The following is a 21,897-nucleotide window of genomic DNA, read 5'->3' on the forward strand; positions in this document are numbered from 1 at the left end:
CAGTCATCCTATTGTTGATTTGTTATCATGAAGACCCTACGGAGGCTATGGCCGGTAGCCATGTGAGAATTCTACCAATTGTTGTTCTACCCAAGCAACCCACACCTAGATTAATCCATGACCGATCCACCGGTAGAGCTTTCCGCATCTGCTCAAAGTAATTCTGAGTCTCTCCTCGACACTTTTCGAATAGTCGCATTGCTACTTCTATTGCTCAGCCCTCTACTCAGACCAGCACCAAAGCCTCTTCCAAGCGTGGCGTTGACATCACTTGCCCATGGCAACAATTCATCCACAATGCTGACGCTGTTATCCCTGGTCCTCATATGTGGTACATCCGATGGACTGTCATCTTGCGTGTGTTGCTGAGCCGTTGAGGTTGAAGAAGTTGCACGATGTCGTGGACCACCAGCTTGCTTATTGAGTGCAAGTAGCGCGTCCATGGCACTATTCCCTCTCGCACTGGTCATGGCCCCGATAGACTGTCCGCGGGTTTTGCGGCGCTCCGCTGTAGGTATGAACCGACTCGCGCTGTCCTGATACCCTTCGCTGCGTGGTGTTGTTGGAGCTGTCGCTACTTCGCTTTCGGGATCAGTAAGAACAGGTTTTGGTACAGGCACATCGATGGCTGAAAGCGCTTGGCAATCACAGCCACAACCGGTAGGACAGGTGAGGAAGTCGCGATCGCCTGCCTCTGTAGTATCACTTCGTGCAATCGATATGCTACTGATTCGTATCCTACTCCTGCTTGTGTGCTCCATAAACCATTCTGAGGCACAATCGTAGCAGGTAAGATGACCACACTGTAAGCAGGGCACGGTGAGCCCAGTGGTCACAACTTCACAAATAGCACATCGTTGCCTTTTTGGCGGCTTGGTGGTTTGCTGATTACTGCATTGCTGTGATATACAATGCCAACCAATGGCCATACCATTTTTCTCAATAGGTGCCAGAGTGTGTCCACATCGAGGACAGCATCGCCTCATCTCCAAGCCTGAATGGCGTACCTGTGATGGTTGTGTACCACGTTTCTGGTACGGCTTGTCAAGGAGAGCAGACACTTGAGCACGTATTTTGACCATTTCGGCTCGCTGTACCCAAAGTTGCCATACCTCAAGCAGTGGTATATACTGCTCTATGTAACTCAAACAGTTTTCATAGATCTCGAGATCTTGCGAAACAAGCAACGGAATCTGTTGCTGGTAAGAAGCTGTCGGCTTCGCGAGTTTAGTCTTTAGTCGCTTTTTCGTGGGCCTTGAAATTGAGGTCTCTGGTCTGTTGTTCTTGAGAATTGGGTGCAACCTGCTTCGAATATGTTGTGCCCTTAAGCCCCCATCGCCGTGTGTAGAAATACTGGCAGGTCCCAAGGATCTTAATTTCGACTTGGATTCGTTGAAGTAGCTGTCATCGGGTGAAGCTTGTAAAGACTTTGAGGTTCCTTGTGCACTGCCTTGTCGAATAAGACGGGCCGGTGGTGATGGCGGACGAGACCTTGTTAAAGCATTGAAGGTAGCCGTCGCAGCCGAGAAAAGAACTGAAGACTCGGAACGTCTACTAAATCGACTGTTTTCTGGCGATCCGGCTAAAGACACAATATTGGAATGTACTGCTGAAACTGGACCACTTCGATCTTGAGCAACGATGCTTGTTGCACCAGAAGATGGGCCCGTAAGTTGTCCATCGTTGACCGAGAGGGCAGGAACAAGGATATTTAGGCCTGAGTCAACTGCCCTGTCTACAGATGTATTGGCACCAGAGAGAAGTGGTCCATGACTCTTGCTATCCACGCCGTGGTCATCCGTCTTGCTGGGAGATGAACCTGCTGCCATCCAATGTCTCATGTCCGAGCTGAACTTTGGCATCAACTTAATTACCTCCAGTTGTGAGCTGAGCCAGATCGCAGAAAATGTCGCCAACATCTGTATATCATGTGTTTTTTCGCAGAATTGAAACAAGGTAGGCAGCAACTGGTTCTCTCCGAAAGCACGTGCTGACCCAGTAGGCAGTGGAGTGTGAGGATATTGTTTGTATAGCTCGCTTTCCCGGAAGTTTTGTGAGAGGTGGTTCGGTACAGTCGACCTAGTATCACCGTTTATCGCTAGGTCAGCTTCGTGGGCAACCATTTTGGTCACAACTCTATTCGATAGACGCCACATCATCGAAGTGTCATGACGACCATGACGCGTTGCAATTCCGCAATTGTGTTGAGATGCCTTTGCCATGTCACTTGACACTATATACCCCTCTGCTACTTTCTTGCTTGCTGGTATTAATTCCTCCAAGTCATGAATTGAGACAACTGTTTTGTCGAGCAGGTCTCCCTCTCTGGTAGTGTCCAAGAATCCGGATTTTTGGGAGCCCTCCGTTGACTTCTCTCGACGTAACGAATTTGTGCCATTTCTTTGCCAGGGCACGAACTTGTCTCGATCCCTGAAATCTCCTGAAGATTCAGAGGACGACGTATCCGAAGACAATACGGAGGCTTGATCACTCGTGTCCGAATCGCTTTCATCATTGATAGATTGTGTAGCGGCCCTCGACTTTCGAGAAGGGGAATCGACCTGAAATTTCCCAAACCCACCAAACAGCTTGCTTGTCTCTGGCTCGTCAAGATGGCCAGTGCCCATTGCACTAAGCAAGGATGCTGGCTCCTTGTCTGTAAGCTTGAAGAAACATACGAGCTTCCCATTCTCGGCCCATAGCGCAGCACAACGTTTCGCTAACGGCACATTAATCTGTGCATCCGAGCGCGGCACGTTAGACGCGGGCTCGATCGGATCATCGTCCGAGTCGTCCAATCCATCAAGTTGTGCTTCTGCAGCCTCAATGAGTTTTGAGTCCGTCAATGAGTCTCGATTGATCCACGTCAGGATTTGGTCCAGCGACTGGTCGCGTAGAAGAAAGCGGACTATTGCCTCAATGCAGCCTCGTCCACGGAGTTTATAAGCCGCAGTGATCTGGTGTATGTCCTGAGAGAGACGCTTCTGCACATCCGAGGTGATCGAATTGGTCTTCTGAACATGGACTATTGCCTGCACATCCTTCGGATAGCCTTTAGGAAAGCGCAATTGCAGCCGTGTGTACACAGGAACATTGTCAGACTCACCCCAAGGACTCTGCAGCGCCATTGTAGCTCTCCTTTGGGAAACGTCTACTGTCTCGAAGTTGACTTTCTCAAACTTCTCCCCTACCATAGTGATTTCATCTGCCAGAGCATCAGGATCCCAAGAGGTGATCTTCACACTCTTCATCCAGGCAATGGGGTCAGTATTGGGTCTGCCTGCACCTCTACCGTGCATATCAGTTCTCCGTGATGCCTTGCCAGCGTGCAGCCAGCCCTTGAAATGTGCTATAGGGACTCTGCTCATTCCCATATTAGTGCTAGGTCGGCCTCTCACTCGTAGGAACTGGTTGCTGGCGGGGAATGAGTCAGCACGTGCAGGAGGCACGGATGTAGAATCATGCTCTGTTGGCTCATCACGGAAAGTCTTGTATCTTGCGCCTCTTCTCGTGAATCGTAGACGCTGGGGTCTTGATACACCTCGCTCATATCCAATGTCCTCGAAAATATCCTTTGAAACAGCATGAAGGCGCAATTCCTGATCAGTGCCCCAGGACACCAGCTGGAAATCACGGAAATCAGTGCCATTTTTCACGTCGCCCATTCCACGCCAAAGAAATTCCTTGACCTGGCCCTTGTGCCCTTGGAAGATGTGCACGGGCTTGACTGGACCACTTTCAAGGACACCGTGGACAGCTCGTCGGTCGTAGAGATGGAGATTTCCATTGCCTCGTTGGGGCATCACCATGAGACCCCATCCGAAGGGGGTATGACGGGCTCTCCATACTGGAAATGAGGTTTCTATGACTCGTTCAGGCACATCGTCGTTCTTGTTGGTGTTCCATAGCTTTATTGTCCTATCTAAAGAACAGGTAACAATTTCGCTGGGCTCAAAACGATTCCAATCTATGCCATAGATTTTCGTATCGTGTGCCTTGATTGTTCTCAGAGGACGGGCACCATTTCGATCATCCCAGATGTGCAAAAATTTATCATGGGAACTTGCAACAACATGCTCATCCTGCCGGCTCCATTTTACCTGAGTAGCACCAGCAAACCAGTCTGAAAATGAATATGCAGGCCGTCCAGGGTATCTCAGGTCCCAGCAATGGATGAAGCTATCGACAGCACATGTAGCCAGTTTGTCGGGATGAAATGCCGAGAAATTAATATCGGTAATGGCTCTCGTATGACCATGCAGGACGTGCTCGATAGAGTTGCGCCACCCATAAGCATTCAAATTCCATACCAAGGCTTTCTGATTGGAGGTGCTGACTACCCAGTAATCACGATCGGCAAATGGCGACCATTGAACATCGGCCACCTCCCAAGGGGTTCTGTGAGGAAGGAATCGTGGTGGGAAGTATGGTGAATCTAAGTCGATGATATGCAAGCCCTCCTTGGAAGCTAGAACTACGTCTCGACCGGCAGGTGAGATGGACATAGCTCCAATGAGCTGCGGGAGTTTGAAAGAAGCATCTTTACCAAAAGTTTCGTTCGACGCCGTCGAATCCTGGCTTGTGAAGCTCATGGTGGCCAAGGGGAATCGTGGTTTACACAAGCACGTGTGTCCAAGTAGTGCTGGGTGTTCATCTTTGACTCTTGACAACAACGGTGAGGTTGATGCTGTCCATCAATGCTGGCTCCGACACTACTGACGACAGAGCAATTTTGATACAGGTCGTAGCTGGAAATGATGAGAACCAAGCCTACTAGGACGAGCTCGCGACGCGGGACATCGCGAAATAAGAGCGTGTCGCTCCTGCATGAACCTGGTTGCGTGTATCCATTGTTTGCTCGGTTTGCATATTTCCTGGCCTGGCTGGCCGACAAAGACGTCAACTTGAGGCATAATGTGACAGGTAGACAAACACAAGCTCTCAAGTTAAATGCTTCCTGGTAGCTGGTACTTCTTGCCATATACTCCCTAATGTTATAAGTGTATACCAGAAATACTGAATTCTACGTTTCGAACCACTTTCCATCCTCCAAACTCATCACGAGATTGAAAGTACATCAGTCGCGGGGCACAGGCGTGGTGATCGATTGAACGACCTCCGTTGTGTTGTTTTCCTAGGATAGATCATCATGGCTTTGCCGAAGCGTATCATTAAGGAGACGGAGCGTCTCATGTCTGAGCCGTATGTCAAGTCTGCTACATGGCGAGGCGCACACGACTGATAGGGCTGGTAGTGTACCTGGAATCAATGCAGTACCCCATGAAGACAACCTCAGGTATTTCGATGTGACGATACACGGACCAGCGCAATCACCGTATGAGGGTAATAACCCGCTGCGAGATGGTCGGACAGATACTGAAGTCTTACAGGAGGAATCTTCAGAGCCGAACTGTTCCTACCAGACGATTACCCCATGACGCCTCCGAAGATCAGGTTCCTGACTAGAATATATCATCCCAATATTGACAAGCTTGGCAGAATTTGTCTAGATGTCCTCAAGAGTTCGTTTAGCCACCAACAAACCCCAAACAAACTGACGCAGATGCAGGCAATTGGTCACCAGCACTACAGATAAGGACGATCCTGCTTTCCATACAGGCATTACTAGGTGCCCCCAATCCAGATGATCCACTGGCCAATGATGTTGCTCAAAGGTGGAAGGAGGACGAGGCTGCAGCGATACGAACCGCAAGAGAATGGACAAAAACGCATGCTATGGCGTAGGCAGATACTGTGCAGCTAACCGTACCTGGCTTATAGAGCTTCGTCACTTTCAGCACATGCGTGCAGAAAGCATTCAGGAGTTTATGAGTACGAATTGATGAGTATACGACGAGACAAGTAGACCTTGGTGGAACGATGAGAGACGTGCTGTAGCATGCTTGCGCTCAGGCATGAAGCACAAACGACACAAGGTATCTAAGGTCAGTTAGTGCATTGTGGTGACATCGAGCGTCTTGACGAACACGGATGCTGCCATGAACACTGGGACCATAACAGCTGTACAGTACCAGGAAGTGATATATTGGAAACACCTTTCACTCGGCAGTTGTGCAAGTAGTGGCTTTGCGCATCTCCGAGAATCATTCTACAGCCTTCTTCCTGTACGCTTCTTGCTTCCTATCATCTTTATTTTTACTGCTGTTTTAACATTCTTGTATGATTGTCGCCGTTGATCAATATGTCGCTACCTTCGAGTCCAACGCCAACCGAGTCGCTCCTTCCTCGACCAGAATCCGGCTCCTCCCCAGCGACTCCCATCAGAAATGAGAACCCGACCAAACAGAATGTTCCAACGAAGAGCCTTGACACAACTCCAAGTCCAAGCCTCAGGGAGAGACGTGGGCGAAGGCCGAATTTCACCAACGGATCCTTTCGACCATTATCAGTTTTCACCAAGAGTCTCTTGCTACCTTTCGACCTAGATACTGACAAGGCCCTTGACGTTCTAAAGGGTGACAGCCCCGATCGTGTTGAGGAAGCTAAGCATGCTTTGGACATCGACGACGAAGAAGCAGAACAGGGATCGTGTTCTACAGGCACGGAGTCCTCCTCGTCACAAACTGCCACACTAGTCGAAGGTATGGAGCCAGTAACAGCAGGGCGAGATTCAGGCATGGATCTGATCACAGCACTCAAGATGACCTCGCCAGATAAAGACTCGGCAAGGAAGATCACAGCTGATTTCGACACATTATGCGAGCTGCCTATTCCCGAAGCCTCTCAGCACCCTTCCTTTTCCACGAATCCTTTCGCCATGAACTCCGATGCACCGTTACTCTTCACTGCCACGAGCATTGACAACATCCGCCTTTTCAACTACAAAACCAGTCAGCAACGTGAGAGCAATCCGAAATCTGGAAGAGAAAGTATTGAGCGGAAGCGGAGCTTCTTTGGTTTGGAGCTTAGAACACCTGCATCAGTCAAGAGCAAGAATGCATTCAGTGCAGCTGACGACTCACCACTATCGGCGATGATTCCGACGCCGAGCAGCATTCCTGCACCACGAACAAGCAACAACTACGGGTCACTGAGAGGTTCCTCTCCTCTGATGGAGTTTATCGTACCCAAGGAAACTGCTAGTTCAAACAGCACTAGCGGTTCAGTAAGAAAGTTCTCAGATCTGTTCAAGAAGAAGGATAGCATGGAGAGAAGTCTTGGCCCTCCAGTATGGTCACCTCGAAACTCCCTAGAGAGTCCCAACTTGGAGAGATATGACCTAGTGAGTGTCACAAGGATCAGCTATGTCGTCACTGCTAACCCAGCCCAGGAAAAATATTTACGTCGAACAACCTACACTCCGACCTATGACTATGATCCATATTCACCATATCCTCGACACCCAAATACTGCCCGAGGCTGGAAATCACGGAATCTCAAATGTACTACCTGCGCTCATGAGAGCTGTGCAGTTTGTCACCGAGTCTGCTGTGCCTATCGAGCCGCCGTGCTGGCTGATGAAGTACACAAAGACGGTTCCCCGGCTCGAACGAGAGCCAACCAGCAGATTCAGGAGATCACTCGACTCTTCCCGTATGGTCGAGAAGCACCAACATTTCTGCAATGTACAGCTGGGTCTGGTGAAACGGAGGCTGGTTGCGGCAAAACGATTTGCCCGGATTGCTGTAGTATTTGTCCAGATGAGATGTGTGGCGATACCTTGTGCAGAAAGTGTAAACCAGCCATGTGGGAGGAATGTGATTGGCACAAAGGAGATACCATTATGGTCGGAAGTAAATAACAGCACTGATCCAGTGTTCAAAGGAAATAAAATGTGTCCACATTAGATTTGCGAAGTAGGAAAGGGTAAGAAAGGCAAAACAGTCTAGGCAAGCTGTGTGCACAAGCGAGTGTGTAGACGAACTGCAACGTTTTGTCCCTTGCAGCAGACCCGTCGAACATGAACGGCAGAGGGCGACAAGCTGCGCAGAACATATCAATGGAACCTCCTCAATCCTCATGTAAATCTTCTGCGTCCATCAAGACAACAGCTACTCGTGTATGATCTCCGTTTATTGTCTTAATGGCGTCAACAATAACGTCTCAGAAGTTGTCCGAGTTTGTGGTTTGGTAGCCAGGAAAACGAGGTCGTCAATTCTAATGAGCACGCCATAACCATCGGTGCAAAGTGAAATCTGCTTCTGCGAAGGCATACATCATACAAGTAGTTCTTGTTCTCCAATCGAGGTTGTGTTTCCACGACATCTGTCCCTCTACTGGTGTTGTTCATGATAAAGTGATTCGATGGCAATGTTTCTGCACCCTCACGCCACAGAATCACAAGTCCAGAGTCCTGTCGAGACAAGTAATTCATCGCCTGTCTCTTTCTCTTCCCAAACATCCAGCCCATTGGACTAGACATTCATGAAAATAGATATGAACCTGTCAGAGTCGGTCCATCAACACCTCCCACATCGAGCGACCGAAGCCAGACCTCGATGCAGGTCAAAGATCATCACCATCTTCTCGCGACCTAAAACGACACCGAAGCATCTTTTGTCGGTCGCAGTATCGAAGATACAAATTTTTCACTCTAGGGCGTTGAGGACATTCGATCATCAGCCAGGTTGAGGATTCTGTGGCTCGTGTAAAGAGCTCAGAAGGAGACGTTTACTATAGAAATGATTCTATGAAGTAAGGCTGGAACGTTTGTTAGCATTATAGACCCAAAGGTAGGGGTGGCGTGGGAATTTCGTACTCAACTGGAAAGAAAAAAGAGTCAGGTTTGCGGCGTGCTGGAGGTGTATTTATTCTCGATGTGGAGCTACAATCTTGGAGGTAAGCAGCCTCAGGCACTATCCTCATGCATTAATAAGGCATTCAGGCTCAAAGTAATGTCTTGGCCAGTGGATCCTAAACCGCACAACTCGCATCACTCTGCAAGGTGATCAACCTCGACGACGACAATTTGACCAGGTAACGCAATTACAGACCGCCAACATGCGTACCTACGTAAGCAGACCTCGATATCCGACCATGCGACCATTTTGCTGATTATACGACAGGACGATACATTCTCTGGCACCAAAATCTACCCGGGCAAGGTTGGTCACCACATTACGCACGGCGCAGCCAATGATGCAGAAAGATAGGATTTTGTTGAGAGCGAAGGAGCGCTGACGTGTGATCGTGTTGCAGGGCAAGCTCTATGTCCGAGGTGACAGCAAGATCTTCCGATTCCAAAATGGAAAGACCGAATCTCTCTTCCTCCAGCGAAAGAACCCTCGAAGAATAGCCTGGACAGTCCTTTTCCGAAGACAACACAAGAAGGGTATCACAGAGGTACGATCTTGCCGATAAAAACCTACGGACTGACGAGGTGGACCAAGAGGTGAAACAAATGACTAACACGCAGAACAGGAAGCCGCAAAGAAGAGAACCCGCAGAACAGTTAAGCACCAACGAGCCATTGTCGGTGCGTCTCTAGACGTCATCAAGGAGCGACGATCGATGCGACCAGAAGCACGAACTGCTGCACGACAACAAGCAATCAAGGAGGGCAAGGAGAAGAAGGCTGAGGCTGAAAGCAAGAAGAAGGCCGAGAAGGCAAAGTCTGCTTCCAAGTCAGGTGGTGGTCAGGCTCCAAAGGTCTCGAAACAGCAGGCTCGAGGTGCTCCTTCCAAGGTTCAGGCCACAACGAGGTAGATGTGTTGGCTCGCAATATGTGGACATGTTATGGACCATACCATGAGATTCAGATCGGGAAGCATGTGCAGACATAGGCGGTTATCTTGAAGGATCCTGGACGAGTTCACGAGGACAAAAAGGTTCAGTTTCTGAAGTGAGGACATGGGTTTCAACATTCTTAATGCTGGGCAGCGGTCAGATCCTTGGTGGCAAATGCTTCAAAGTATAGCACAGTTCCCACGGCCTAGTCGTGGTTGTATCGCCAGAGGGTGGTGATTCAGATTCCTCGAGACCTTGCAATCAGCATTTACAACCTTTTTGTTACTGCTTGCTGTTCTATGCACCATCTCTTATGTCGTACAATCTACCGCTTCCATTATCGTTGTTCCTCTACGATTCAAATATCAGATCGTCGCGCATGTATAGATGACGGCGTTTTCTATCATCCTGGGAACTATGTACTGTTAGAATCCCATCAATATTCAAAGGTTTAGGAATGATGGATCGAGTCACGTGATACGACATTCGTGTCGAGGCTCAAAGCTGCGGATCGTGTAACAGAGACCATCCGTTTGGCACAGTCTCTTTCTTGTCAAAGTTTGTCGTGAGTTGTATAAACATGTCTGTCTCGAGATGTTTCAGATGCGCTGCTGATGCTGTGCAACCAGTCACGGTTGGTCGAGCAAATTGATACATCCAAGCCGCATATTGACCATTGCAGAAACTCAATCTACAGACAAGACCACTTCTACAAACCAGATTCTATGCAAGCTTACCAGACGAACCAAAACACCACGGTCATGCCCCTATCGGCTCCGAGCTCAAGACTGTCGGCAAAAAAGAAACAGCGAATCCAGAATCTCTAGAACAAATACGGCACCGATCAAGACGACCATCACCTCCCATCGCACCCCAACAAAATGGTGAACTATCATCAATAGACGAAGCCGACCTCGGTGACGATGGGCCCGAAAAACCAATACCACCAAACGTGGCAGCCGCATATAGAACACCTTACAAACACATTGCCGAACATGGTGTGCCAGTAGCACAACTCCAGCTTCGCTCCTACTCTGTGCGCAACCTCGAATTCTTTGCCGATTTCGTAATGCGGGTTGCATATTATCTCAAGCTACCCGCGACCGGACCAGCGCCGTTACCGAAAAGGATAGAGCGATGGACAATGCCGCGGTCAAATTTCGTGCACAAAAAGAGCCAGGAGAACTTTGAAAGGATAACACTGAAGAGACTGATTACTGTCTACGACGGTCATCCAGATGTTGTTGAGATATGGCTCGCCTGTTTGAGGAAGTGGCAGTTTTATGGCGTAGGTATGAAGGCTAATGTCTGGGCCTTCGAGGGAGTCGGTACGTTGAATTCACTGCGGATTTCATGTTTGAGCATTACACTAACGTTTGCGATTCAGATGTTGCATCGAACATGGACAGACAGCTTGAGGAAGTACAGAAGGATCTGGATGCCAAGTTGGCCAATTTTGGTTGGAGACAATATGCTGCTGGTAAACAATCAGTCGAGGAGATGTTGCGAAGGCAAGGCGCAAGAATTCCTGGTGCGACCATGTCGTTGGTCCGAGACAAAATCGCAGGTGTGAAGAACGTTGATCTGTTCAAGCATGTGACGGACGACATGCAGAGGAGGAAGATATAATGGGCATAATCCAACCACCTGCACGGATGGTTAGGCCGGAGGTGCATCGACCGGCAAAGTCTAACTCGAAAGGTATCCGAGTACTGAAGTGACCTTATTACTGATATATCTATATCCTATGGTTGAGCCACAGTGTATATTATCACAACCTCGGGGAAAGGCAGGCATTGGTGCTTCAGTGGCCTACGAGTCAAAATATTCAAGATTTACACTGGCTCGAAACCGACATGACCAACCAGTTTGGACGAAGCTCGAGGTCGAGCCGGATATCTGGTTGAGAGAGCACTTAAACATCGACGTGCAATATACTGTCCAAAGATTGTAAATAGTATGTGTACAAGTACTACTGTAACCAGCCTTCTACCTTAGGCCTGAGGCACAAACTATACTGTCGGATAACGATTCCGCTGCGCCCCTGAGATATAGTGCGACTTTTGTAGCGCGACGTGCCTTCCGCCTATGCTCGAGCAATCCATAGCACGAACACTCGAAGACTGTCAATTCATTCTAGTTCTAGCACTCTGTCAAATTGCCTTTCCACGATTCCAATATATCGAACCACCTCATCCGACTTCTGCGACTTGATTGATATTCAACACTGGCCCGAGCGCAGTCATTCTGAACAATACATTCCTCCCACCAACACAGGGCCAGCAGCTATGTCCTTCCTCTTCTCGCCTATGCGCCGCAGCGCGTCTTCTCTCTCCTCATCATCAGCGCGCAAATTCTCAACAACCCGGGCCTCACAGCTAGCACGTATGACAATAGTAGGCCGCTTAGGAAACGATCCAGAAATCATAGACACCGCGAATGGGAACCAAATCATCAGATACGCTGTTGGCAGCGACTCGGGTCCACGAGACAATCGCATAACGAGTTGGTTCAAGGTCTCTAGCTTTGCGCCTGCTGATAGTCCGGTCAGAGAGAAGACAATGGGGTTGACGAAGGGGTGAGTTCAAGCCGCGAGTAATTTCTGCTCGAAGAGACGTCGTGATGTGCAGGGAGCGACCAGTGACTGATTCTGCGCGTTTTAGGACATTAGTCTACCTCGAAGGTGACGCGTCGATGCGTCCATACGAAGACAGAGAAGGAAACAAGCGTGTTGATCTGAGCATTGTACAGACGAAAGTGGATGTGCTGAAGCGACCTGTACCCAGAGACGAAAGCTCTGGAAACTCTGGAACTGGTGTATAAGTTCCAGAAAGGACACTCGAAGAAGATATATTCTGAGCTAATTTGTAAATCATAACGAAGCGGTCGATTATCTGGAACGATCATGTCTCTGCGATTCTGCGTTACGAGGCACTTTCGATAAGGGAAACTTGAACAAGCAAAGGAGAGCACTGGTCTTTGTATATGGGAAGGGCGGCCTCCCTGACCTGGAAGTACTGACACTACATATTAATGAAAATGATATATTGACGAACTCGGTTGATCGTTCTAGGCCATCGCAGAAGCTGCATGGAGCAGAAGCCTTTGAAGGAGCAAGGTCGTCTTTACTCTGTAAAGACCACGACTAGAACGAGCGTGCTTCATGTAACGTGGGTCTCGTTCCTCTGCTGCAAGGCCTGAGTTTACTGCCAGCAACCAGATTGTGCCACGAATGCTGTACAAGTCTGTCCTTGTTAAAAGCATTTTCAGCTTACATTATCAGTGACATGGTACACAGAGAATTACTTTTTACTATGCACGTGGCGATCAAGGTTTGTATCGCACGAGTCTTCACTATTGTGTACGATGGTACCTAGACGCCGGAGCAGAGCGTCAAGACCCCTCTCCTTGGTTTGACTGCAGCCTTTTCATATAGAGCAGGCCCTCAGTCTCTCACAACTTCGCAGCCACTGCAACTTCATGCCGTCCCCCACCAATAACATTACTTACAAAAGCATTATCAAACTCCTCAAACTGTTGCAGCTTGGTCTGCTTGACCTCGATATGTGGCGCAATTCCTTTACTAAACACCCATACGTTAGCTTTCAAGCAGGAAACCACTCTGCTGACTGTGCAAGTCGGTACGAAAACTCACAACATTGCCTTGAACTCTTTGGTAGTCCCGTGTGCTCCTAGTGCTTTCGAGTTCTGGTATCTCTCGAATAGTAGGATCTGGTTGGGCGCCTTGGGTCGAACCATTGTGCAGTATGTTAGGACACCTGGCTCGTTCTCACGGACGAATTCTGTATATGAGCTGTCGAGGAGATTTTGTTAGTACTGCTCAGCTGTCCTGGGCTGGAAGAACAGCCTGCAATGTCGCGATCCAGAGCACGTCAGTAAACAGGAAGGTCTAGCTTACCCGACAACTTTAACAACCTCATCCCTCTTTCCCTCCTTGCACGTAAATACCGCAAGCATGACTATACCACCATAAGGAGGCGCAGCATCCTCTCTCGCCACGAACCCAGCAGTCGGATACCATGCCACCTGCTCCTCACCTCTCTCATTAAACAACTTCTCCTCCTTGACTGTCTTCTGGAAGTTCTTGAACCAATCTTCGTTCTGCTGTGTACTCAGAGCTTGCTTGTCAGAGTAGATTTCGAAGCCCGCGACCACGGTCTCCTTTTCATCCTTTGAGATCAGCTGGCTGGGAGCTTTTGGCCGGGTTGATGGAGTGAAGTAGCACCATGTTGTGCATTGTGCCTTTCCGGTAGTATAGTACTCGCGACCAGTTGAGAGTAGGTCTGTTACTTTTTGCTTGGCAGAAGTCGATGATGCATGTAATGTACACAGAAGCGCGATCTGGTTGTTTTGGTGCCTGTCTACTGTGGCGGAAGGCATGGTTGGTGATTGATTCCTGCTGTTACTTTGTACTCAAAGAGAAAAGTTTCTGTCGATGCAACAAAGATTCGGAATTGTTGTATAGCTGAAAGACCAAGCTTAGGTGGTTGTGAGTCGTTGGTGGGTGTCGCTGCTGCTTCGCTAGCATCGACCAAAAAATCGAAAACATCATTGCCTCGGCTCGTCGAGGCAGCGACAACTATGGCCGGTGAAGAAGCAAAGTTTGTGCGTAAACCCGGCAAAACATCATTGTGGAAACAGGGTCAATCGAGTCAGACGAATCAACGCTTCAAATTTGCGGACCACATTTCGTATAAACATGTCGTATACCAGCACACCAGGTATCTTCTTATCGTTCCAAGTCTACTACTTGAAATGAGGAGGTTACGAGTACTATGCCTGCATGGCTTCACGTCGAACGGGCAAGTCCACGCCCACCAGCTTCGGCGCATCACCCAGGCCATGCCAGAATATGACTTCCTCTTCCCAGACGGACCTCACAACGCCGATGTCGCTTCCATCATGGATATGACCAAACCGGAAAATCAGGACTGGACAAAACTCGTCAATGAACTCTCGACTTCTGGGCATAAGGCGTGGTGGTTCGCTCGCGACGGAAACTGGCAGAACGTAGATGGCGGCTATGTTGGACTCGAGGAGAGCTTGGACTTCGTTGGATCCTACATGAAAGAAAAGGGACCCATTCACGCAATATGGGGGTTCAGTCAAGGTGCTTGCTTTGCTGGCATGCTTTGTGCTCTGTTGCAAGGGAAGCTTTCCAATCACCCGCTTCGAAAGCATTTGCCTCCAGCACTACCCACTCCAATCGCTAGTGTGGTGTTCTCGGGCTTTCGAGCACGATTTCCTCAGTACGACAGCATATATGAGCCTGGTATCGATGTGCCGATGCTTCATGTGATGGGTCAGGATGATCCTCTGGTCAATAGCGAGAGAAGTGAGACGTTAATCAAGGTATGCTCACAACCTAGATTTTTGAAACACGATGGCGGGCATAATATTCCGAAGCACGAAAAGGATCAAGCTCAGATAATCGATTTTATGAAGGCTTGCCATCGTGGAGATGGGGATCTAGCCGCTGCACAGCCCTGAATCGACTACTTGAGAAGTCCTCGGTAAGCTCGACCTCACCAGAAAAACGCTGAGTGGTCTTGGTTATAGAAGAGCTAAGAATTGCCACGTCTGGACTCACAATGAGCTTCTGAACGCCACTGCCACTAGAAAGGACAGGACGCTATTCAGCGTTACTCTCTGCTGCCGCTGCAGAAAGTCGCTGCCAGACCTCCATACACGCCTTCCACCCCACCTCTCGTATCACGGCCAGCTCAGCTTGTCTTCTTCGTGGATTTAGATCATGTACGGCAGCTCCCGAATCTCTATCGATAGCTCCAGTCATGCCTCCTGGTCCAAAGACGTAAGTCTCGTTTGTACCCCAGGGCTCCTCGCCGTTAACAAAGTCAATCCATTTGGTCCGTAACATGCGACCAACACGTCTCGTCTCGTCGTTCAACTGGTCCTCGTCATCATAGCCTCCAAACAAGGCAAAGAGATCGACAGCATGGCCGGCCTTCGCTTTATTTTTTGGCTGGAACGGGTTTGGTTCGTCGTAATGGTACTGATAGACCTTACCACCTGCAGAATTGACGTTCTTCGTGATCGAAAATGGCCAGGCACAGAACCTGCAGTCCCCAAGGAAATGAAGTGCCTCACGCCTGGCCGTGTCGTGGTCTTCTTCTAGCTTGTCAATTCCATATGCTTTGGCTAGTCGTGCTCCGACCTCAGGGCCACTGATCTTGGTCTCGAAGCATTGACGAATTTTCTTAGCACTCAATTTACGGAAAGCGCCCTGTGATGATTAGCATGTGCGTCATATACTTTTGCCATATCTGTGAATGACCAGATACAAGAAGTGGCTGTAGATTTACTTACATGCCATAACACCCACTCATGAGCTGTGTCACCAACCACCAGTCCTTTTAGCTTGCCGAATGTACGAGCATCGTCGTGCCAGCCCTTTAGTTCTGGCTCATCCCAAAGCCAGAACCTCGTTATCTGAAGGTCTTGCAGCGACTTTATAAGGTCCTTGACTGGTGCACCTGTGACACTCGACTCAGGTCCAAATGAACCACTTGTATTGCCCTTGTCAAATTCCATAAGCTGGAGATTGCCGTCTATTAGACCTACCAGGCCAAATCCCGCTCTATCTGGTTGTGGTGGTGAGGTGAATAATGAGCCAGACTGTAGGATAGCTCGCTCGAACTCAGCTCCAGATGCAAGAAGCGCATGTGTATAGATAGCACCTGCAGATTCCCCACCAACAGTAATGTTGTTGGAATCACCTCCAAATTTACTTATGTTCTTCTTAACCCACTTCAGAGCAGTTTTCTGATCCTGTAGAGCTAGATTGACCTCTCCCTCACCATTACCAAACGAGAAGATATTTAACCTGTAGTGTATCGTGACGAGGATGATTGGTTTTCCGAGCTCTACTGATTGAGCAACAAATGGTCCTGGGTCGCCGAGCCTCTGCTGCGCGTTTCCATAGGCACTTGTCATGCTTCCACCATATATCCACATGAAAACAGGTAGCTTGTTCGCGGTGCTAGCGGTCGGGCAAGTCACGTTCAAGTTCGTGCACTTGAGCTCATCCTCATCTGGCTTCTGATCCTCGGCGATTGTCTTTGGTATCTGCATAAAGTCTCGAGTATCAAAGGGTATCTGCGGACAACGAGGTCCCAATTTTGTGTAGTCGACATTTTTACCCGGGAAGTCTTTTATTATCTCTGGCTTGCAGAACCGCTGAGGGATGGTTGCGTATGGTATGCCTCTGAAATGGACGACTTGGCCGTTGTACCGAGTGTCAACAACGCCTTTTAGCTTCGAACGCAGGTCATGTTGTGTAGAGTCTGAGATGTTCAATTGCTCGAGCTTGGGTTCGAGGCTTGGTGGCTGCGCTAAGGCCATTGCGACACTGCTGTAATGTCAAGTCTCGATAGAGTAGGTCTGGCTCAGCTGCAAGTTAGGATACTGGATCTGCTGTCGCTCATGAGTAAAATCTGGTATGCTCCCCATGCGCATATTCTTCGCATCGATGGCAGCGCCCCGCGAAACATCTTTCGAGATGCCATGCGGAGGTACAAAGCAAATCGCGTGGGACCCGCCATCTCCAATATCTTCGGGTTGTGCTGCTGTCAACACGAGTAGTTCATGATGCCAGCTGTTTTTCATCGAGGGCTGCTCACACCCTCGACTGAGCAGTTTCCATTCACGATGAGCATTGTAGTAGCGCCGACGCTGGACATCCTGCACTTGTCACTCCTGACAAAGGCCAACGGCAGTCTGAGGTGTCACCTATACGACATGGCCGATTCCCCCCTTGGCCGCCGCTTGTCCTAAAATGCTGTAGCGTGTCTTTTTGGCGTCGGCATAGATTCTGGTTTTTGACTTCAGTGTCGCGAGCCAACTTCGAATTCGAAGTCATCTTCTTTCATTGCTGGGTCATTTTCGTCAATTAGACTGGCGTTGTCGCTCCATGATGTATCAAATGTACATCGCTGACTCAGTATACTCGTGCACGTTCACTTCCAGGTATAAGCTGGAATGATCATCTGTTCTGCTAATATGGCTTCTGCGGATCAAGCACAGACTTTGACAATCAACCATCGGCACACCTCTGGAGCACCGGTTCAGTGCTCTAGCAAGATGCCATGGCATCGAGCAGGATGGCTGACTGACCTCTGATGCTCAATTATACGAGCGCTTAGACAGATCTGAGTTCACAGGCCAGCACCTTTAGGTCCCGGTTTGACATCAGTATCCGCGCAGTTCACCGTTACTTGTTCAACAGATCAGCCACTTGCTACGTTTGGGGTCTGTACCTATCCCTCCGTGTCAGTACACACATCTCACTGAATGTGTTCTCAGTAACATCGAGCCTTAGAGAAAGGAATCTTCCAAGGAATCTCATTCAAGCTTGAGAATCACCTGATGTCCTGATTCTGCATCACCACAATGAGAAGTTCTCTGGCCTGTGCCATTGCCAAGGCTGCATCATCCCGGTCAGAGGACGTCCTGAGCTGTGGTCCTGGGGCACTAAGTACCTGATACCATGGACATTTCGAAAAGCCTGACATGTCGTTCGCGTTGGTCAGACCTTGAAGACCACCGAGGTCTCCCTGCGGCTATGCCTTTATACATATATATCCGGGATACTAGCTTTGAGCATCGTCGATGGTGCAAAACTTTAGCTCTGTCCCGGTACAGGAAGCATTGTCTGAAAAGGTATGTCTCTGCTTGCCTCCTGACCGTGGTAAGGACAGCATTCTTGTTGAGCTCGGTCAAAAGACAAGGGATATCTCTCTTCCTTCTTGGTTCTTTGACATCTCTTTGCTCTTAACATGTCCTGGCTAGGCACGTGTCGTTATCAGCCTGCTCTCCTCCAGCTCCAGGATGACTCTTAGTAGGCACGCATATGTTCGCATTCCGCCTTGCTCGCGGCCTTGCAAAAGATGAGGTCTTTCAGAAACGAGTTCGCTGGTTCCTCGCAATTGTGGTTTTCGAGATGGAGCTGGTACTTCGTGAGGCACGGCTATCGAAGATCGGAAGTGCTGCAACAAGGTGCTGGCCAGTCTCATGTTGTCTGTGACCATGTTGGCTTCGAATCGTTTCGTTTGCGGTTGACGTTGTTCCTTTCCGTTGACAGTAGCCGCTCAACGGCGATCATGACCTCGTCGAAGTATCCCTTCTCGTCTCCAGCTGACGCCCCATACGAGCAACTTCTTGTGTTACTATACAGATGAGTCTCCTACAAACATATCTTGGCAAGATTCGCTACCCCCAGACGATCAGACAAACGACAGCATGCTGTGGCTGCGTGCGGCAGAAGGCTCCAGCATCTCGGAACGCCAAAAGTGCTATTCTATGCCTAAGCATTTGCCGCGAGCACTCCTACAACCCTGACTGCTGTTGCAGCCTAATCCTCTCCGGGTTAGTAACGCGATGGACGCACGGTGTTTACAGCTTTGCTTGCCAGAAAATATAAGAGGCGAAACAACACATCGATGCAGTAGAAGCTCTTTAAATACCTGAATGCAACGCCCAATTACAAGAGATTCATCATGCCTATACACGTTCGCGAATCGAGCTTCTATACGCCGTCTCATATTGAAGATTCTGCACTCCAGGATGCGCAACTACAAGCAGGACAACCATGGGCAGAGTCCAGTCCTCAATACTCTGCAACACGGCGAATGATCGGCAACGCATTATTCGAAGCCTAGTTCATGGCAGCTGTTGCGGGAATACATAGCATTGTCTCGGAAGACCCAATCTATATTAATGCCCTGCAGGCAATTGTCAACAACTACTTTGGTCCAAACATTGCTTACGTCCACATTCGTTGTGAGAAGACAAAGTTTTGCATGTTGGTAATACTGATAGAGCTCAGATATCTTCGGGAAAATGGTACTGCTCTACAATTCCTCACTGGCATGCCCAGTGGAGATTTTGACCGTGTCAGAAGTCTCGACCGCAGCTCAAACATCATTGTCCAAGCCGTTCAAGGGAAGATAACAAGCGTTATAGCCGAGACTACCGAAAATGTCATCGAGCTTCACCCATTATTCTATCACGACAATCAAAGAACGTCTATTGCTGAAATCAAAATCGTACCTGATCTCACGACCCTAGAAGCTCTAGTTAATGTGCGATCCGCTACATTCATACACGAGCTGGCTCACGTGCCCGGAATCTGTGGTGGTACGTTCATCGCATCACTATGCAACCTCTAGCCAAAGTACTGATATCCTGCTAGCACTAGACCACACACAGACTATCCTCGGCTGCCGTGGTCTCGCGGGTGACGAGAACGCTTTGTTAAACGCAGAATCTTGGACTATTTACGCGGCGGCGAAGTTGTTGACTGACGCATACCCAGAGTTCGACTTCTCTGGTCTCCACATCGTTCGTCGGCTAACCTTGCTGCACCACTTCTCAGGCTACGATGTATTTCGTCACGGTGACCACGGGTCCGTGTGGGATCTTCCAGGCTACGATTCTTCGAAAGACACTTGAGCACGGGCCTACGGTCCAAAGTATAAAGAGACCAACATGGAAGAGCTGAGGAAAAAGATCGTGACATTGCTAGTCACGAGTCCCTAAGACCTTGATTATAAACTCTCTTCAGAGTCCAGCCACACCAGAAAGCGGTCTGAGCAGAAAGCCAAAAAGGGATACGGAGTAAGTGAGCAGCATATCTCTCAGTTCGAACTGAGAAAGTCTGCAATCTGGCAGGAATACTACATCCGACACGAACAATGGAGGTACGATACATGTTTCGCGGCGGCTGCAAACATGAGAGCAATCATATTATGAGTGATGAGAAATGAGGCACGACCGTACAAAGAATGTATATTACGCTGCTGGCAGAGGCGCTCTTGCTCCTACCAATCTGTATTACTACTGGAATTTTCAATGTTATTATCTTCCAACGATACGTCTATCGTGACACCAGCTTGCTGTCGCAACTGGGAATTTGTTGCTGCTGCTTCGCTAAACTATGAGCATAATCACTCGTGCGGAAGTGCATCGTTGCTTCTCAGGTTCAAACATATATCTAATCTTGCTTCCTGGCCTCCTTGCCCTTCAGCAGCCACCACACCAGAGCGGCACAGAATATGCATGCTAGTAGGGAGAGTGTGCCAAAAGATACAACTCCTGAATCGTGGATAGTCCCAGACTCCTGATTTGTCTTTCCTTCCAGTCACATACTCGCCTTACCATCACTCGACTCTCCTGAGACTGCAGATCCTGTACTCAAGCACTTCGTAATCCAGTTCTCCAAGTCATCTATTTCCTCCAAAGCAGCACTGTGCGGCAAGTTCGGATAAGTGTGAAATTCGACCTTATGTCCCAGGTCCTTTTCGATGATTCTCGCCGTCTCAACGCCCCACTCATACCGAACGACCTGATCAGCATCGCCGTGACCAATGAAGAATGGAGTTTCTTGGTTGACCTTGTTTGCTTCCTTGACGTACTCAGGGATCTTGTCGTGTAGTGTTAGGTAGCACGATAAGCCATAGACACCTGCCAGTTTCTGTTTGATTGTAAGACCTGTAAATATTGAGATTGCTCCGCCTTGGGAGAAACCTCCGATGATGATCTTGTCTGATGGGATCTTGTGGTCTTTGATTTCTGATTCGACGAGGCCAGTCAAGTATGTTCGGGACTTCAAGATGCCGGTTTCATCGTGGACAGCGTTGAGATCTGAGAAAGAAGTCTAGAATTTGCCATGTCAGTAGACAGTCGTGGGTAAGTTGCGCTCAAGGCTAAGGATCAGTTTCTCGAAGGGTATAAGGAGGGCTCACTCGAGAACCTACAATATCGTACCATCCTGGCATTTGGAAACCTCCGTTGATTGTGATAGGTATGTTTGGTGCGTTTGGAAAGATGAATTTGACTCCTTCAAACTTTCCTCGTCGTCTCCAATTCTCTGCTAGAGACACCCTTGATGGTCAGGGGAGCCAAAAGACACGGTGTAGCATCACCTACCAGCCAGCACCGCTGCATGCCTGGTCAGCCTCTTATCTCACGACTCAATGATGATCCGGGCTGACCTATCACCCAGTCCGTGGAGCATAATCACGGTAGCAGTGTGCTTCGAAAGCGCATTCACGATAAGCGGTCTTAGAGACATTTTGGCTGTTCGATACGGCAAAGACCAATTTGTTCAGGTCTGTCAAACACGACACAGGCAAGAGAAAGTTACAGGAGCAAAGTGGATGCCAGACTGAA

The 21,897-nt window shown here is 49.0% G+C and overlaps 8 protein-coding genes across 8 annotated transcripts; 4 read left to right on the top strand and 4 right to left on the bottom strand.

Moving 5' to 3' along the window:
• Positions 1-152: 152 nt before the first annotated feature.
• Positions 153-4,592, bottom strand: LTR64_005869 (uncharacterized protein; the record flags this gene model as incomplete). Its single annotated transcript, XM_064900206.1, has 1 exon — positions 153-4,592. One exon carries the CDS (start codon positions 4,590-4,592, stop codon positions 153-155), a length of 4,440 nt encoding a protein of 1,479 aa, XP_064753518.1.
• Positions 4,593-6,202: 1,610 nt separating this feature from the next.
• On the top strand, positions 6,203-7,762 carry LTR64_005870 (uncharacterized protein; the record flags this gene model as incomplete). The annotated part of the gene is made up of 1 exon (XM_064900207.1): positions 6,203-7,762. One exon carries the CDS (start codon positions 6,203-6,205, stop codon positions 7,760-7,762), a length of 1,560 nt encoding a protein of 519 aa, XP_064753519.1.
• Positions 7,763-8,961: 1,199 nt separating this feature from the next.
• RPL24 (60S ribosomal protein L24) lies at positions 8,962-9,666 on the top strand (the record flags this gene model as incomplete). Its single annotated transcript, XM_064900208.1, has 4 exons — positions 8,962-8,973; positions 9,027-9,065; positions 9,160-9,303; positions 9,382-9,666. 4 exons carry the CDS (start codon positions 8,962-8,964, stop codon positions 9,664-9,666), a joined length of 480 nt encoding a protein of 159 aa, XP_064753520.1.
• A 601-nt stretch (positions 9,667-10,267) lies between these two features.
• Positions 10,268-11,316, top strand: RSM10 (mitochondrial 37S ribosomal protein rsm10; the record flags this gene model as incomplete). The annotated part of the gene is made up of 3 exons (XM_064900209.1): positions 10,268-10,321; positions 10,370-11,015; positions 11,075-11,316. The coding sequence occupies 3 exons, from the start codon at positions 10,268-10,270 to the stop codon at positions 11,314-11,316; spliced, it is 942 nt and encodes a 313-aa protein (XP_064753521.1).
• A 1,824-nt stretch (positions 11,317-13,140) lies between these two features.
• LTR64_005873 (uncharacterized protein) lies at positions 13,141-14,088 on the bottom strand (the record flags this gene model as incomplete). The annotated part of the gene is made up of 3 exons (XM_064900210.1): positions 13,141-13,270; positions 13,343-13,501; positions 13,607-14,088. The coding sequence occupies 3 exons, from the start codon at positions 14,086-14,088 to the stop codon at positions 13,141-13,143; spliced, it is 771 nt and encodes a 256-aa protein (XP_064753522.1).
• Positions 14,089-14,550: 462 nt separating this feature from the next.
• Positions 14,551-15,104, top strand: LTR64_005874 (uncharacterized protein; the record flags this gene model as incomplete). The annotated part of the gene is given in 2 exon segments (XM_064900211.1): positions 14,551-15,060; positions 15,078-15,104. 2 exon segments carry the CDS (start codon positions 14,551-14,553, stop codon positions 15,102-15,104), a joined length of 537 nt encoding a protein of 178 aa, XP_064753523.1.
• A 236-nt stretch (positions 15,105-15,340) lies between these two features.
• Positions 15,341-17,070, bottom strand: LTR64_005875 (uncharacterized protein; the record flags this gene model as incomplete). Its single annotated transcript, XM_064900212.1, has 2 exons — positions 15,341-15,952; positions 16,036-17,070. 2 exons carry the CDS (start codon positions 17,068-17,070, stop codon positions 15,341-15,343), a joined length of 1,647 nt encoding a protein of 548 aa, XP_064753524.1.
• Positions 17,071-20,866: 3,796 nt separating this feature from the next.
• Positions 20,867-21,503, bottom strand: LTR64_005876 (uncharacterized protein; the record flags this gene model as incomplete). The annotated part of the gene is made up of 2 exons (XM_064900213.1): positions 20,867-21,382; positions 21,483-21,503. The coding sequence occupies 2 exons, from the start codon at positions 21,501-21,503 to the stop codon at positions 20,867-20,869; spliced, it is 537 nt and encodes a 178-aa protein (XP_064753525.1).
• Between the last annotated feature and the right edge of the window lie 394 nt (positions 21,504-21,897).

The sequence above is a fragment of the Lithohypha guttulata genome (assembly GCF_036872675.1).
Source record: "Lithohypha guttulata strain CCFEE 5908 chromosome Unknown scaffold_4, whole genome shotgun sequence".
Lineage (NCBI taxonomy): Eukaryota > Fungi > Ascomycota > Eurotiomycetes > Chaetothyriales > Trichomeriaceae > Lithohypha > Lithohypha guttulata.